The sequence below is a fragment of the Harpia harpyja genome, chromosome 11, assembly GCF_026419915.1.
Source record: "Harpia harpyja isolate bHarHar1 chromosome 11, bHarHar1 primary haplotype, whole genome shotgun sequence".
NCBI lineage: Eukaryota > Metazoa > Chordata > Aves > Accipitriformes > Accipitridae > Harpia > Harpia harpyja.
The window spans coordinates 21,212,353-21,230,838 of record NC_068950.1 but is presented as its reverse complement, the minus strand read 5'-3'; the positions used below and the strand labels follow the sequence as shown (position 1 = coordinate 21,230,838).

At 38.6% G+C, this 18,486-nt stretch overlaps 1 protein-coding gene across 2 annotated transcripts in view; it reads right to left on the bottom strand.

The window, feature by feature from the left end:
* Positions 1 to 2,241: 2,241 nt before the first annotated feature.
* Positions 2,242 to 18,486, bottom strand: part of NR5A2 (nuclear receptor subfamily 5 group A member 2) — a 99,867-nt gene continuing 83,622 nt past the window's right edge. For both annotated transcript variants that reach the window (XM_052802033.1, XM_052802034.1), the window contains one exon: positions 2,242 to 5,546. In XM_052802033.1, the coding sequence (XP_052657993.1) occupies positions 5,299 to 5,546 (248 nt within the window). In that variant the 3' untranslated portion in view covers positions 2,242 to 5,298. The remainder of the gene's footprint in view (positions 5,547 to 18,486) is intronic.

The window sequence follows — 18,486 nt, the reverse complement described above, 5'->3', positions numbered from 1 at the left end:
TTTGGTTTGCAGCAGCAGGATAAATGATTGGTGTTACTGGAAGCGTCCTAACATCCTTCATCTCAAACTGAGAGTCATTTCACCCTTTTGCAGGAAATTTACTGATCCCGAAGCATAGGAAGAGCAAGATGTGAATGGACAAAATTGTGACTCCAGCGCTAGGTTTTTCTGCAGTTTGTTTTAGCCTGTGTTTTATTGCTAACTAATGTCAAAACCTGTAGTCCTTACCAAGGCAGGGCACCAGTGGTCTGTGCAGGGCACTACAGCTGCGCCACCATGAATACAGACAGCATCAGGAGTCTGCATTCCACCATCTTGCTTTACCTTGCGCCTGAATTATCCACTTGGGTGTACACAGGACATACATAGCAGAAACTGCCATAAGCCTGATAGTTAATCTAGGACTAAAGGAAGTTACAGTGAATAGGAAATAGGGCTGAGGACCTTACTGGGGCAATGGTGAAAACTCACCTAGTATTGCAAGTCCAAGCTCGCATGCCAGACTTAAAGACCGTCAATAAATTGGAGAGGGTTTTGTTCTGCAGAGGAGCAAAAATAAGAGGTTTGGAAAGTACGTTTGATGAAGGGAAGCTTTTTCTTGTCCCACTGATGTGTGCTGGATCAGACTATATCTATCAAGTAGCTTCTAGTGTTGCTCTCTTCAGCTTAGGTCGACTGACATGAGGGTGGGCATGTCTGTGCTCCATCTGAGGGTCAGGCCCTCTTCTGCCTTTATCGTTCAGCAAAGGTTTTTCATATTGTTGGCAAATTACCCTTAGAAAATGAATCTCTTCTCTACAGGCTTATGTGCAACTGAAATTGCTGGACTGGCACAGAAGTATTTGGGCTCATGCCAGCATCACAGGGTTATATAGCTTTAGGACCTGATGCCCCTAAAAGTTTTATCTTTAATTTTCTTGGCTTGCTGTTAGTTTAATGCTCTTTGTCTGCCATTCCAGATTCCGGCAGATGCACCTATATAGAATTTCCCTGGAAAACAACAACAACTATATTGGAGAAGGTAGAAATATTGTTAGAACTTTTGTGATGTATCTAGACTATAGGCTTCAAATTAGGGGTTAATAAAAACTGTTATTCAGTATTCCAGGAAATTGTCAAGATCACTAAGTATTGTACTGACTTGACCTGTGTTACATTGAACTCCCTCTCTCCATGATTCCAATAAAAAAATACAGCAGATCGTTCCAGAACCAGTGTCAAACTCGGTTAAAAATAAATCCTCTTGTAATTTAAATGCGTACTGTATATACTAGATGTATTGCCCCAAAATATATCTCTCATAAGGAAAACTATCTAAAATATATCAACCCTGAAATCTGGGTTGCGTAAGACCCTGGGTCTTACGCAAAATCATGGGTTTCAGTTATGATTCCTGAAAGTTAAAATAGTCCTTCCTCACCTGTAAGCCACCTAATCCTATTTGGTTTAATCTGTTTTTATTGCAACACTGAACCAGCTTTGTTTCGTTCAAGTGCAGGATTTGTAAATACCTAGTTATGGCCCTGTTTTTTCCCCTTGAAGCATTAACATTTGGCACCTCAGAGAACAGCCCCTTTTCAACTACCAGACAGTTCAGGGGAAGCGGTGGACTTGGTCTCAAAACAGTAGGGTACTGCTGACAAGCTCTCTTGGACCACTTCACCTCCTGCTCTCGAAACTGCAATCCGATGAGCCAGAGGGCAACTTTAGGAAAATATTTTTCTCTGGTAACAGTAACATCTGCCTCCTTGGCAGCCTCTGCTGGCCATTGTGTTGGAAGCTGTGGGTTTGCCCCTGGCCCTGCCACATATTTGCATTGCTGAGAGGTTATCCTGAGCTCTGCTGGATCCTGTTACCTGATTTTCTTTTGTTCTGTCATTTTCCCTCTCTGATGCTTTGGCTGCTTAACTCTTCATGGGTAACATGTAAAGCAAAAATTAAGTGTGCGGTATGAGATGAAAGGTATTAATTGGAAAGTATTAACTGGTAAATTCCTTTTTGATAAGAGATTCAGCTTTTCTGATCTGTTTAGCTGTATTTATTTTGCTTCAGCCTAGGCAATTTCACCATAGCTGTCTGAGCTTTTGAAGGTGCCGCTATCTACATTTGTGTCTTCTGCTCTGCATCAAATTCTCTCTGGTGCTTATTTCTCCTGCATTTTACTCTCCTCTTCTGAGTAACTGATTTTTGACTGGTGCTTCATTTCAGTGGAATGATGTTGTTAAAAAGACAATTATAAAGTAATCAGCATGGGCATATCAATATTTATTGAAATACTGAAAAAAAAATATAATTCCATTGGCAATGAGAAACTCCTGGCAATAACTGACATGACAATATGTATTTCACCGATACAGTAAGAGAACTTCAACTTCAACAAGTAACTCACTGCACATTCTAAGAGTTGCATGGATTTAAATCCAAGGCAGCTGCAGAACATCTGTAATACAAATAGTCAGACTTTACAGATTGTCTGTTTACAAACACAGAACAATTATAATAAACCAGCCAAAGCCAAACCCTTTCAATGTTAGTCTGCTTTTACTAATATGTCCTGTAATCAATAAGGCAGTCAGAAGTAAATGTCTGGTTACAAAGTAGTTAACAATTAACATGGGGGGGGGGGTGGTGGGGTTTTGGGGTTTTTTTTTGTTGGTTCGTTTTGGGTTTTTTTGTTCGTGTACTTTGGGCAATCTGGTGGGATTCTTGGAACCACAGATGTGGGCAAATATGTTAGTTTATCTGAAATTGTTTCCATTAAATTGTATGAAAAAATCATTCTTTTCTTCTACGTCCTTATTTTAATTCTTTTGTCCTGTATATAGATAATGGTGCTGTGAATACAGTTAGCAAGATTTTTTCAGCTTTTTTCTTAATATTCAGTGAGATTCACTGTAGCATTTCAACAGGAAAAAAAGAGAAAGCACAGAATGCCAACACTTGAAATATGCTTTGTTTTCTTCCAAAACTGAAAGAATGACCACACTTATCTTGTACACATGGGTAAACGTATTTCACAGCCACCATCAATCGCCACCTGCATTTTCCTTTCTGCTAATTTAGTTTGTTTGAGGGAGAACACTGTTATTTAAATAATCCTTGCATGTCTGCTGTGTGGGATGAGTCAGGGAGCTGTGTTTGGTTTGCTTTTGGTGTGTACAACAGTACGTGTGTTCTGTGATATAAGACAGGCATCTAGGAGTCGCAGACACTAGGCTTTGCTGTGTTTGTACCCTATGCATGGACAGAATATTAGAGCTGATTAATACGATTAAAATAGTGTGCTTTGTACTAATGCAGATGTAATAACTGATATCTTTGGTATACAATGTATGAATGGTTGGAAAAAAAATAAGAGAAATGCACCTTTTCAAGTTCACATGAAACAGAAAAAGCTCTAACTCACATAATTTACAATAGATTTAAATAAACTACATTTAGGATTATGAAGATTTACAGACATTTAATCAAGTGAATGATTTTAATTTGTAAAGACCCTTGTGTGTCCCTGAACTATGTTCCACTAGCTTGAAGACATGCTACAGTAAACACATATTTGACTTCTTCATTCTGGCTATATCTTATATAAAGATGAAACCAAAGAACAATAAATTAGCATCATAATTGTCTACAGTGAAAACTATCATATACAATATAAATAAACTATTCAAAAGCCAGCAATCTTCATGAAAAAAATTAAAGGATTAGGATTTTATACAGTTTCTACAAGTGATTGTGCAGCCGATAATCTTAAAAATTAAAGTAAAAATGAAATATCCCTATTGATTTTAGTGTCTCACGACATACAGTAATTAAGTACTGGTAAAATAATTACCAATTTAAAAGAAATAATAAGGAAATCACTGCTCTGCAATTTTATCACAGCTTTTTCCCCACAGGACCTAAAGAATGTAAACACTATGTTTTTGTTAATGTTAGAGATTAATACTTTATTTTAAATGTATGTTGATCCACACCTGCACAGTTACCTTTAAGGGTAATGAAATAAGGCAAGACTTATAACTGTAGCACTACATGTTAATACTGATACCTTCATTTGGACAGAGATATAATTGTTTGTTCTTCTCTAATATTTGTTCTGCAGCAGACTTTGGCCTACATAGACATAGCAGTATCACTCTTCTTTCTTTGCGTAGAAGATGTGTATTACCTAACTTTAAAAGGAAGAAGTTTCATCAGATATTGAATGTTTGAGTTGAAATTTAAGTTTCTTAATTACTGGCAATTTTAAAGATCATTTCTTAATAAGCTCCATGGCATCATCAGGTCATACAATTCATTTGTCTATTCTTACATCCCTAAATGCATTTTTTTTTAATTTTCTTTTTAGTTTTTTAACATCAGTATTTGGCGTCCTAAAAAACTTTTTTTTTTTTGGTCAAAGAAGCTCTTGTTTGTGATGGCTAAAATATCTCCACTTCCTTTATTTGGAAATGGCTGTGAATATATAGCAGAGCCATATTTTAGCCACTCCACTAGTTAAGTATATCGTTGAATTGGCTAATTTGTTCTGGAATATTTATCTTAGCTATTTAATAGCTATCCGATAACAGCAGTGGAAGAGGGATACTGCCTGATAGAACAACATGAACACGTGACAAAACAAACTTCAGAACATAGTAAGAATGCCAAGCTAACTGGATAACAGATTCTTCATATTAGCAATTTGCAGGCCTGAGAGACCGACAGTCAAAACCAGCCTCTTGGGATTTGGTGGCGATACTACATAGCACATGGCCTACGCCAGCTCTCTCTCACAGATTGTTGAATGGATGCCACATCATTTATCGCAGAAGAAGTGAGTGTTGGGTCCTCGTAAGGATGACAGAAGATGCTATAGATGCAGTTTTGCATCTATTAGAACTGGTTTCAAAGTCCTACTATGCAGTGAAGGAATTTAGTGCACTCAAATTCCTCACTATCTTAGCTCGATAATACGGATCAGGTTTTTTCTCCCAAGTTTCTTCATATTGGTAATCAGCAGAGTTAAATATACAAGAATAATTCTGTCCTCTTTCGTGGTGACATTGGTGATAGTATCCACTGGGTAAGTTCACTTCACTCCAGTATAAAGTCCTATATAGATTCCTTTGGGGATGTGTAGCATATGATTCACAGTTTGCAATACAAATACCCTGATACATCACTTATTTACTATTAGTATTTGATTATTATACCATTTTGCAAAGTCTTAAAACCACATTTTAATTAGTGTTGCTTGGAGCAGTTCAGAATATTTTTTTTTTCCTTGAAAGCAGAAGCTCTAATGGGTATAATTTATGCTCTCTTTGCATGCAGCATTTCGATGAGAAGGTTATTACACGGCACATCCCCGTTCAGGTGTTTGTAATAGAGGTATTCTTCGGCCTGCATACTGATGGCCCGGATTTCTGGTAGTCGCAGGAGAAGCTGCCCAAATTTGTCTGTTTGCTGTGGGTAATTACACATTGTGTAGTCCAGCAGAGCAGCATTCACTTGTTCTTGAACACCTTCCACAAGCTGGAAGTTCTCAAGATTTTTGACATCTGAATGATAATAAAAAAAAAAGTAACAACAATTGAGTTGCATTTTAATTCCTGTTTACGAAGGCAGTGTTTCACTAAATGGATTTTTTTTTTTTTTCCTCCTGACAAAAGCATCCTTTACAAGCTGCTGAATATTCAGTGAACCCTTTTGCCAACTTTCCTGGGAAAATGATCACAAAAGACCTTTAGCGGAGTGTCTTGTTGAAATTCTGCATATACCTCAAATCAATTAGACACCAATGGAGTCTGAGCAAGGTCAGCTCTTTTCATAGCTTACAAAAAGAAAGGTTGAGGATTCCTAAAGTAGAAGACCATAATATATTGCTAGCAAATGAGTCCCAAGAGGAAGCCCTATCTTTAACCTAGTATGTTACACAATTCATATAATTCTGTATTAATTTTTCTGACCCAAGGTGAAATCTGTGTCCAGGGTATGATGTAGTTAATTCTAATAAAAAGTGACAGGGTTCTTGTTTCTGTTTGACATTTTCTAAATGATTCTGAAAGCCTCTGACTTGTCTAGCCTATGTTAATGAACCATCTGGTACACTCCAGTGACTGCCAAAATAATCTTCCCTACTAGAAACTCTCTAAAATATATATTTCACTGACTAATGATCTTTATAAAATGAAATCATTGTCCTTTGGGTGGAATATTAGATAAGAATGGTGCCCTTTAACCTGAACATGGTTTCTGAAATCCAACACTGATTTTTCTTTTTTGGTATTGGATAACAGGAGCATTTACATCAGCAAGGCTGGTACAGTTTGTTCACTCTGCCTCTGTTTGATTATCTTCAGTTCCTATACAGCAGGTTCAAGCTCTGGAAATGCTGGTCAGAAATAAATGCCAGTATATTAACTCCTCATTTTTTGCTTCCCTGTGTAAAAATTACTCCGATGGCATTGTCTTTCAACATGTCTGGAGAATGCAGAAGCTATTCTAAAGCTGGCAAATTAGAGTGCTGCTATACTGCAGAAAGAGTGAAGTGATCAAAGTGCTTTTGCCGGGAGAACTTGTTTTGGTTGGTGTTTGATCATTTATAGCATCAGTAGAGTACTGTAACACAGCTTCTTGTAATGCTAAAGCACAGTGCTACTGAGCATAACTATGCTGCTAATTCACTTTGAATAAAGACAAATCTGCTCTTCTGTGGATGTTCTTGGAACACAGGAGTTGGGGAATTTGGCGGAATTTGGCAGAATTTGGTTCATTGTAAATGCCAGCCTTTGATTGGAGGGGAAATGAGTGTTTTCCTTTGCAAAACAGGAACACGCATTGCTGATGGATTGGGGGACCAGCCTGGGGGGCTGTGTAAATTGGGTCTCACTGCACCTTTTCCTAGAAGTGCTTTAAATAGAGCAAATATTGGTTCCTGCACATAACTGTGTGCTGGAACACGAGGGAAATGGTTGGAGGTGGCAAACATTTTCTTCAGGATGAGAGGATAGGAAGGATGCCAAGGATCCCAATGGCAGCCCAGGGTAGCACGCACAGCCTCCAGGGCCTGAGCTACAGGCTTTGAGCAGGAGCCGTTCTGGGGTGTGCTGGCTGCTGCCTGTGCTTCAGGTTCACTCTTGCATGAGCTGGGGCGAGTGTTTCCTGCTGTGGTTGTTACTGCCTGCCTCTTTCCTGTCCCAGTTTCACTGTGGAAATGAAGCAAGTGGGTCCCGGATTTGTGCTGCTTGTTTGGGAACTGGGGACACGACCTCTGTCCAAATTTTGCTAGCTGGCTTAAGGAACTCACTAACAGTACTTAAACTGACAGCTGTCCAACAAGAATTGTCTGACCTTTGCATTATCCAGAGTGAGGAGAACTGGAAACTTCAAAGCTGCTATGCCTGGTCCCTTAGCTATTCAAACTCATTTATCCAAAGTCTTTTTGCCAGTGTCTCTGGAGATCTTTGGATAATCATGTTTTCATGTATTACACTGGACAATTTCTCACACAAAATACAGCTGTTTATTATTTTACGTACCTACATAAAAATCCCAAGGTATTTTGTAGCCAGTGTAACCTGATTTAAAAATTGGGTGTTCTAAGCATATTTTTATAAAGTTAAGAAAGGAACAGTATCAACTATTACAATTATTTTAAATAGGTTGCTTTCAGATGCAAAATGCAATCATGAATGAGGTGTTAAAACGTAAGAAATTCCCACAGACAACAGAGCCTATGCTGGAGAGTAAACTGTGTTAAACAGCACGACAAAATGTATAATGATTTCAGAATCAGTATTTTGAACTTTTTTTCCTGTTAAAAATAACTTCGAACATGAGGAAGTTTTAGAAACTGTTAGCTGATTCAACCCCCTTTAAATTCAAAGGGCATCTTTCTGTTGCTGTCTGTTGTGAATCATGCTGTAAGATTAAATTGTGCTGACTTCTTGGAAAACCAGGTTCATTCTCATTTTTGCTCTCTGTCTAAATGTTACTGCATGGAATATATATTTATTGGCAACATCACAAAATCAATTTTTACAAAGATCAAGAAGAAACAAAATCTGAGAGTTGCAAATTTTCTGTGTTTTCCTGCAAAAGTGGTGAATTCAATGAATGTTTTATAGGGATGCATTCTGTCTTCAGCTGTATTGATATCATACTCCAAGTCAAAAGGAGGCATGGTATTTTATCTATATTACCCGCATATACAGGATCGGTGGCTTCTGGCAGTAGGTGTACCTGTGCATTGTATAAGTGGTCCTATATGCTCGTCACCTGCGCGGCCTGGCTGAATTGCATGGAAGTTGCAGAACTACAGAGGAAGAAGGTCTGTGTTGTTTTTTTTTCTCATCTCAGTGGACAGTTCTTTAAATACTCATATGTGGCAACATAAGCCCTGAAGTCAGATGTAAAAACAAGTCCAATTAACACTAACAGTAAATAAAAAGTAGTTCTGGGTCTTCTATACCACATCCAGCCTGAGGAAATACTTTTAATGTACTTCCTCTACACAAATTCTTGATATTTGTAGTCAGGCTCAGTGCTTGTAAACAAGATGTTATTAGTTAACCGGTGAAAATACATAGAAATTTTCTGACTTGTTTCTATACTGAATCAGAGACTTGTAGTCCAAATGGCTGCAGTTTAGGACATCATTACACAATTAATCTGTGTGTAGATCTCTCCAGGACTGCAATCACAGTAGTGGGGATATAGGGGTAACCTGATGACCAGTTATGTATTTTGGAGTGAGTCTCCATGAAGTAACCAAGATTTTTGGATATAACTTGTGATAAGCGCTCTCACCTCATGTACGTTAACAATAAATGCTGCAGTAAAGCAAACAAGACAAAATGAAGAGAGAGAGAGAAGTCGAAGTATATGTGCTGAGACCACTGTGTAAAGCTCTCGTGATATTTTGTATGCTGTTAAAACAGAAGTTTGCCAAACACAGTTTGCAATATAAGTTACGTAGTTATTTTTGAGAGAGAATCAGAAACTCTAGCTCTAATAAAGATGAATAACAACAAAGGAAAACATGTGAATACTAAGTTATTTCCAGTAGCTCCAAGTTCTGCAGGTAGAAAAAGAAATGCTATACAGTTTTCACTTCTGGTACTTTGTATTTAGCTGATAGTGATACAAATGTTATTGAATAATAACTTTGGTTTGTAAGTAGATGGTTTTCCTGTGCTTTGGGTTTGTTTTGTTCTCAGTATTTATTATATAACTCTGGCTAAAGGTACGTGATTTAGTTTTCCAAGTATTTCCTTTTTGATAAAGATCCTTTGAATGCTAATGACTTAACTTGGTGAAACATCAAGCAGTGCTGGTGTAAGTCTGCTGAAGGCAGTGGTGTACAATGAGCGTGAAAGCTGCTACTGATGTGTACAGCACAACAGTCTTTTATGCTTTCATATAATTCTTCGTTCCTGTCTGCTTTTTAGAATTGGAAGGTCTCTTATCAATCTTTACATCGGTTAGTAACAATTTAAAGTACACATGTTTAAGCTTAATGCAAGAAATCATTTTCTGAGGTTTAGATGCTTGTAAATAAATTAAATGAGTAGGAATAGGTCCCCCCTCTCCCACCCACACACCCTTTAAATCCTAGCAGCTAGAAAAAGTGTTTTGTGTTGCTACAGTAAGTATCAGTCTCTTATCTCTTCTACTTTATTCACTCAGGGACTAATTACCAACTTTTTACATGAAACAGCCTTACTGTGAGCTCACAGTGGGGCGCACATCTTTTTCTATCCTTATTGGAAAGTAAACCCTTAGGTCTTCTGGAATATATTATATGTTTTACAAGAAATAGCAATTGCTTTTCTGTCAAACAAAGAATTTTTGTTCTCTGTAGCTTACTTTTGACGATTAAAACAGTATTATAGTGTGTCAGGATCTGCTCTGCAGTCACAGTAAAGGTCTGCCAGTATTCCCAGAAATCCCCCCATTTTGATTATTTTCTACATCTGCTATAAAGCTGTGCATTAAGCTGAAACTGCATACAACATTCAGCCTGAGGAGAGCATTTTGCATATTTTCCCCAAAAATGGGTCTGGTCTTTAGAGGGGGGAAATATTTAGGTTTCAGAGAGATTTTCTCCCTCTCATATTCCAAACATGAAATACTGAAGATCTGGTGGTCTACTAATCTGTAGAGAGTTTCCCTTGGTCTGGGAATTTTGAAAAGAAAAATGAAACAGAATGAGAGATTTAAATTTGAAAAATAGTAACTCCTTAGGAGCAGCGTAAATATTTCCCAAAGGAAGCCAGTTAAATTTTACTGCTCGCATCTTTTATCAGATACTCTTCCTACATGAAGCGATGGAGAGGTGTGAGCACATGCAGCTCGGCTGCCTCTCTGCATTTTGCACCATTGCAAGTCCTGGTATTGCAAGGATGAAATAAGATTGTGTTTAGGCTTCTCCATGGGGAGAAATTTCTCACTTTCATAAGGCTGGAAACAGTCTTACAGATACTCAAGACAATAGGAGTCGATACCAGTCCAGGGTTGAGCTTCCTCACCCTGAATGGGCTGACAAGCCCCATCATTTAAGGACTTTATTAACCCAGCTGGTCCCAAAGCTCAGTCGCTCTTTGGAATGACTGTTAAATATGTAGGTAAAATATGATGTCTTCCAAACTCTAGTGACGGTATTTTGGGCTAGGATGGCCTTCAGGCTCATCCTCTGAGAGGTTTTTCTGTTCTTCCCAGCCAGACTGCATGGCCTGATGAGCAGCATTGCCTCCACTTAGAAATACGCTGTTTTATCAGGGAAAGATACAACTTGCCTCCTCACCCTGAAGTCAGGGTTTCTGTCAGGGGCTCTGGTGTGAGGCCAATTCCCATTTGACCTTGAAGATGGAATATGTTAATTCTGATGCAGGTTTTTCCCCCAGAATAGCTCAAAGAAGAGAGATTACCCAGGACAGAGGTGACGTTACCAAACCTTCCTCTATTTAAACACAGCTTTTTCTTAGTTTCTTTGCCCACTTTCTGCTAGCCTTGCAAACCCTCCGGGTTACAGGGCTTAAAACACAGGTAGATTTTGACATGTGATAGAAATTTTTTTGAGGGAAAGAGTAGTAATGGTTGATAAAGAGCCAATCTCTGAAAATTACCCACAATTCTCCGTCATCGAAACTAATGGCAACAACAGTGGTTCCATATAGCACATCTGTCACGAAGGCAGATGTATGCTGTTCTATAACTAAGCCTTCTTGACAGACAAAATGCTATAATGAAGTAAGATTTATGGTAAAGATAAGCTCCTTACTGCAAAATTCCCCTCAGTTTTATTACAGCAGGGTTGTGCTGAATATTATTTACTTAGAAGTCAGGGAAACAATTTTTGATAGATGCGTTTGTTAATCAGTGGTAAGGCACTATATTTAGCACTTTCCAAACCTTGAAAAACCTTTACATTGTAAAAACAGAAACCACTTTTATTTTCTTGAGACTCCCAAGTCCAAATTGAATGCGTAGAAAACTTTTCCTGTCTTTAGAAGGATTCTTTTTTGGCAGTGGTTAAGCTATCTGTAACAGTGCAATGATCGAACTCTGACTGTTTATTAGGGTCACAAAGTAATTTTCATTTTCAGTTGAACATAACATCAGATAATGGGCGCATTGTTTTGAAAATCTTGATTAAATTCTTCTATAGCAATGTATTTCATTCACACCTAAGTACTGGGCAAAATGGTATATGTTTTAAAGCAAAAATAAGATGCTTATGAGAGAACAAGCTGTAATTCTTAGTCTGAATCCTATTTCTTCCCCTCAGTATTCAATCTTGATGGACCTTTGGTTTGTTTCAGAACAACTCAGACTCAAGTAAAACATATTTTGGTGTTGTTTTATAGTGGTAGGCTTCTTTCTAGTGTTATTTAAAATATTGAAGCATACTTTTCTATTCTAAAAAGATTTTAAAATGACAGATTCTTACTCAGAATATAATATCCTGATGTCTGTTAAGAGCTATGCTTATTGACTTTCGTGGAGAATTTTATAATAGCTTTTGCTACTGTTAGCTCTGCAATGGAAAGGGAGATATGGGGAAACAAGCTGGATTCTTCTCCTTGTGCAACTGTGAAATTATTCTACTAAATTTCAGTTGTTTCTTTCCTTGCAGTCCCAGTAAAGACAAAGGTCAAAGCCTAATCTGATCTCTTGAATCTTTGACTAGTGTAATTACTGAGTCATCACTCAGGAAAATAAAACAGCATGACTTGCAACAGCTCAGGCTGAATTTACTGACTCGAAAGTTAAACAAACAAACAAAATCTCCACCCGCTTCTCATCCTGGCACCCCAGGAACCAACATCCTTATTACTTGCAAATGAGGCATACGTGATACAGTGGTCACTGAAACACAGCAAAACAAGATCCTGCCAGGCCTCTTTGGAGGAAGAGCTGCTCACAAGTCCTGGCCCAAAGTCCACAGCCAGCTACACCCTTAAATAAAGTCTAGTATTTCTCACTGAGACTCATGAGGGAAAAGCACGGCCAGGTACAGCCACACAGCCAGGGGTGTGGAGACCCAGTTGGGATAGCTGGTTGATGAAACTATGGCCCAGCCCAGAAGATGCTGGGACAGACCACAGGCACCAAGTCCCAAGCAGTGGTTCCACTGCTGGTGCTTCACCTTAGCCATGCCTAAACTCCAGTACCACCTCACTTTCTTCCACTTTCTAAAGCTTCCTCCATGCTTGGAGTTATGCCCCTGCTGATGTCCCAGATGTGCTCCTGCTTTGGGTGAGCAATGCGAAGTGTTGCTTGTCTCTTACTCATCTGGGACTGGAGGGCAGCCTGTCTATTGCCTGAAGGCTTATGCTGTAGGTATTTTAACCCATGCTTAGTGTTCACTGATAGGATTAGGTTCCACATAAGAGGGTAGCTGCTGCTTTCTTTGAAGACACGACAGAGGAACAGGAATTTGAAGAGCACTTGCTCTGTTGTGTCTTCAAGGAAATTCCCAAACAACTGGGGTTTCCCACCATGCCAGAGTGTGGTCTAAGCTATTGCTAGCTACAGGCTGTTCTCAGTGAAGGTGTGCTCCAGCCTTTGGGTTGAAGCTCTGGTGCTGCACTGAAAAAAATAACCCTACATGATTTAAGCCCAAATTTTTAGCCTGCCTTTGTAGGCTGGTGGTGAGCAACCTGCCTGGGCTGACATGGATTTCTGGTTCCTGCTTCCAGGTTTGTTTGTATATTTGACCTAGTGACCACTTAAGGTAAATGACAGATCGATCCTAGGAAAAAAGTCTCAATTTAAGTCTGTTTTTTCCAGGAAAAAAATTGTGTAACCACTATCCTGTGGAGCCATGGTCATATCTGTATGCCAGCACACTTTGATAAACTGGGGCAGAAGTGATTTAGCAAAGGTCTCACAGACAAACTGAGAAAAAACATGAGTCAAAACTAATTTTTCCTAACTCCTCATCTAATCCCAGGTTCACATTATATGTCTGGGCTAGAAATGTTTGTTTTCTGAATATTCAGTTGGAATAAGTATAGATAAGAAAACTAGTACGTTAATTATCATGCTATCAGCAGGCTTCAAAATATATATATGTGCTTAAATGCAGACAAATCTACAGCCATAGCACTAGTTTATATCACACTTACGGTTACCAGAAGACAGTATCACATTTGATAAAAGCAGAAACTAGGCTTCTGATAAGAGTTTAAAAAATTAGAATAAATACTAAATTTATTGAACCAAATGGTTTTCCCAGTTAATTTCTGAAACATCATTTTAATCTTCAATAGCACATGAACAATACAGGATTGTTGGGTTTTAAGGGAGCTGGCTGTAAATGTCTACAATTTGTAGGGTGTGAATAGTTTAAGATGTCATAAATATTTATGAAGTTCCTAGGAGTGGTGATAGGGACATCGTACAAAATCCTTGAAGTTATGAACTAAGGCAGAAAGGGTGTTATATGCAACTTGCAACAATAGACAGTACGGTATAATGTAGAGAGCAGCGAGAAACCATCTATTTAGCTGAGAAGAAACTGTTTAGAAAAAAAGGAATGTAAATTTTGGAAAGATTTGCTTTCATCTAGAAAATATTTGCTCTGCTTTTGCTTAGACATTTGCAGCTTTTCTGAATGATTGGATTTATTGCACTCATGAGAAGCTTGCACATTATATGTCCTATCCCTTTCTATCCCTCTCCTACTAAAGTACTGTTTAAAATAGGAATAATGGACTAGATGAATCTCAGAGGTATTTCTGCAGCTGGAACTACACCAAGGGGTGATATAGTCCTAAAAGAAGAAAAATAAATATTTTCTGGAAAAATATCAAATATAAATTCCTACTGAGGTTAAAACACAGAAGTGCAGTTGCCACTGAAACCCTTTTGAGTAGCAGGCTGTATCCTTTTATAAAGCCCATCTGTCTCTGCAGAGTATAAAAAATGCATGATCATAAAAAGCAGTACTCCTTAGGGGAAAAAATCTCTCTGTACTAATCTTGTAGTCACTTTACAAAACAGTTTTTAATCCCAAATTTGCATTTGATTTTCAGTCAGGAACTTTTTGTGGGTTTTGCAAAGTTTTCTTATTCCATTAGAATAAGATATGAGGTACAGTTTGTTCAGGTGGCAAGTCCAGACTATGAATAAACCAACGTTATCATATGAAAGAGAATTAAACAGGCAGATCCAAGTGGGGATATATTAAGCCAAATTTAAGCTCCAGTAGCTGAATTTAGCCTGTACTAGATGTCTGGTTTGCCTCAGGATATGTTCAGCTTTCCAGCTAATCGACTGAGGAAAACTGCCTCAGGTATGATAAAATTTACAAGAGAGCTCAGTCGAATAGCTCTTGTTATAAATACTAGCTTAAAGGCATTCTTCTGGTCTTTGGGATCAGGACTGTATTTGCATTTAATTATTATATTTCAAACTTTTTTTGAACTTGGTTAAAAATATTAGACCAGCCAGTTATATCATTATAGTGGTTTCCAGATAAGGGTAGATCTTCATACCATGTTTTTATTACTTGGTGAATTTTGTTTGGCTTTATCCTTTTGTTTGGATCCAAAGTCCCACAGGAGTAAAAATTATTACAATATATTCTCTTTAAAAGAAGGAAATATAGTTAAGCAAAGGTGTTTTAGTGATATGCTGGTCTAAGAGGTACAATACTCTACTATGACTTCCTGTCAACGTAATTGACAGATAATTCAGAGTTTTAAGACTTTTGCACTATTTTGAGAGTAGGCTTAGTGTGAAACAATCAACCAATCATCTTTCAGACATATTGATTTCAAAACCCTATTTTTCCTCTTTTTTGAGACTTTAAAAGTCATGATTTTACTAGTTTTATGTGGCCATATTTGCGCTAACAGAGTTTTTTTCACTGAACTAAGGTGTATCAGTGGAAGCTGATTCTAGTTTAGAAAGAATGTGAAAAAGATAATCACCTCTGCCTGTGTAAGATATGGGAAGTGGAAATCAGTAAAAGAACTATTTTCTCATATAATTGTGTTGAAATAATATAAAGCGTTCATTTAATTGCTTAGTGTGGAAAGCACTACCGTAGAACTACAGTAGAAACAAATAGGTGACTCCTATTAGCCAAACACTGGAATTTTACTATTATTATGTAGAAAAGCTAGACTCTACTTTGGGCAGTTACAGTTATTTACTATGTAAATGTAACTGCAGACAGCTCACGAGACCATTGATGGTACATTGAAGCTGTTGTCTCTCAGATGCTGTTTCAATTCCTTATCAGATTAGCATTGACAAAAAATTCGCTGGCTTAGATGAAAAGCGCCAATGAGTTTGGTCCCATCATATATGTGAGTGTACCAGTCATCAGATCATTACCACATCTGACTGCAACAGCCTATGAATTTGCTGAAATGCAATGCACCATGCACTGGTGCTCCTCACTGAGTGACAGCAGAGTAGGTGGCCCTGAGACAGGGGTCCTGCCTCGTCCCCCTATCCCCCTGGCTTGGCCCAGGCTGCCGGGCCTCCTGCTAGGTGGTGGAAAAAAGAAACACTTATGTTCTCCTGTACTCTTAGTCTTGCTTTCATGGACAGTAAACACAATGGAGGTAAGTAATTTTCTGCTGCAGTGTTTAAAAGCATATTGTTTCTGACATTGCCTACTGATCTGAGTGGAAGTTGCATATTTCATTTTTTACTGTGGCATATGTCTCCACTTAGTTGTGGAAGTGGTTTGGCAAACAAGAGTGACAGAAGCCCAAACAGGGACATCTGTAACTACACTGTCACTCTGCAAGTGTCAGTGCTGGCACGCAGGAAACACTGGAGTGGCATCCAGGTGTGTGTCAGGCTTTGGACTCTTTTCCCAAAGACTTTGATGTGTATACCACTGTTCTTCATCCTCATTGCTTACACTTTCAAACATACAAATATGAAAGCTAAAGAAAAGCCCACCTGAACGTCCCTCTGGCAACATGGTCACTCATCAGTTAAACAGATAAGGTAGAGAAGTGTGGAATAGACGAAATACTCTTACACATGCATTTCAAATATGAGGCTCTTAGAAGAGAGTTTCATTTCTCAGCTACCTCCGATTTCTTGACAAGAAGCCCTGATAAGAATGGACTGGAGGCTCTCAGATAAGGTCGTGCTTCAGCACATTTTGAACATTTCGATTGCTCAGTAAGGAACAGCAGAAATAAGTTAGGTAAACTCCAGATTTGTGCTCACTGCTCAGCTCACACTCGAATGTTTGGTCAGATATGGATGAGATGTTTCCATAGACAACAGAGTCATAGGTTTAACGTGAGGAGCATGAATTGAGGGGCTCCAGATCCCCATTAGCCTCTGGCCGAAGCTGCCCCTAACACGGTGCCAAAAAACTCACGTTCCCTGCACAAGGGCAGAGGTACTTTTTGGTCCCTGGATGCCACATGCCAGATGAAGGAAGCAAGCATGCCTCTGGCACTGCGTAGTGTCTGTTGTGCCGGTCTGCATTGGGGCTCAGGAACTCAAGGGAGCTCAGCCTCCTGCAAACTGAGGTTTGCGCTTTTCCTGCCCTGGCCAGGCTTGCCCCACCGGTGATGTACATGCCCTCAGGGTCCCGGAGACGCTCTGCGGAGTCCCTCGATGCTTTATTGAATTAAACTGTGGATTTTGCCTTTATTGCTTAGGATCTGGAAGGATTTTTAATTCTAGATCCTCCTCCACCTAAATCAATACTTATTGGATTAACATTGGTTCTAGCTAGATCTCACTGTATTCTTCAAAGCAGAGATGTTTCCCCACCCGTAGGTATTTTTTTACAGATGGGACTGTGAATTGCTGTTTTGAATGGAAAAATATGGTAAAAGTTATATGAGTTAGTACTACGAAAATTGTAAAAGCAATTTGGATTTCTTACTTGAAAAGTTAATTTTCCTGAAAGTTATGTCCAGGCCAAGAAATAGTGCTTTCCTGTAACCTTGCGACCACGGCAGGCAGTGGGATATGCATTTGGCAGGATACAATTCATGTAAGTACACATGTGCATCCTTGTGCTTTAGTTTCATGGAAATGCATAGGCTTTCCAATCTAAGGTATTCAGCAACAAACAGTGCATTTATAGCTGTAATTTACCATAGTCTCAAAATGCCAAAGTAAGCACTAACTCCTGCAGCAGAACTGTCCTCCTGCCCTGCAGGGACTCCTACCCAATTGCTGGAGAAATGGCCTGAAATGCCAAATGGCCTGGACATGTTCAAGGCAATACACTCACATCTTTACTGTTGTTCTTGCCTTTCCTCATTTACATTCACTAATTGGAAGTTAATGTGTTCCCAGAGGCAAATAAGTATATTTAAACCAAAACTTTTACTATTTTTTCCAAACTGTTTGTTAAAAAGCAACTCAGTCCTTCTCCTAGTGCACAATCCTAGGAGTACCCCTGAGTCTGCGGTAACACTGTAGTACCTCTTTCACCTCTATTCTATCTGTGTGTTTAGTACAAAGATTATTGGTCTGTTCACCTTAATCAAAGTCATCTTACTTTGACTAGTAAGATATAGACTAGTTCAACAAAGATTAACACAATTCTTACCACTTCTGTCCAACCAAGCCTAAATGAGCTTACTGTTAAGTACAGCCCAGCAATACTTTATTTATTTTGATATTAATTTCCTGTGTCAGCTTCAGGTTTAAAAAAAATTACACAGATCCCAGCACAGAAAATACAAATCAAGCCTGACACCTGGAAAAAAAAAAAAAAATCACATATTGGAAAAACTTGACATAGAATCCAGTGGTGTCAAAAATCCTAGATATTTGTTGTTTCAAATTCAGACATTCTTCATTTAGACCAAAATAACAGATATTTATAGTGTACCTTACTGCTGGTGACGATTTAACAGCAAGGTGCTCTCACAGCATGGTACTCTTTATGTGCACAGTAACGAAAGTTCGCTATTGATTTTTCTGTAGCTGCTTGTAACTATTATAGTTGATACATCAATAGAAAAGGAAAGCACAATGTTTCACAGGAGGCAG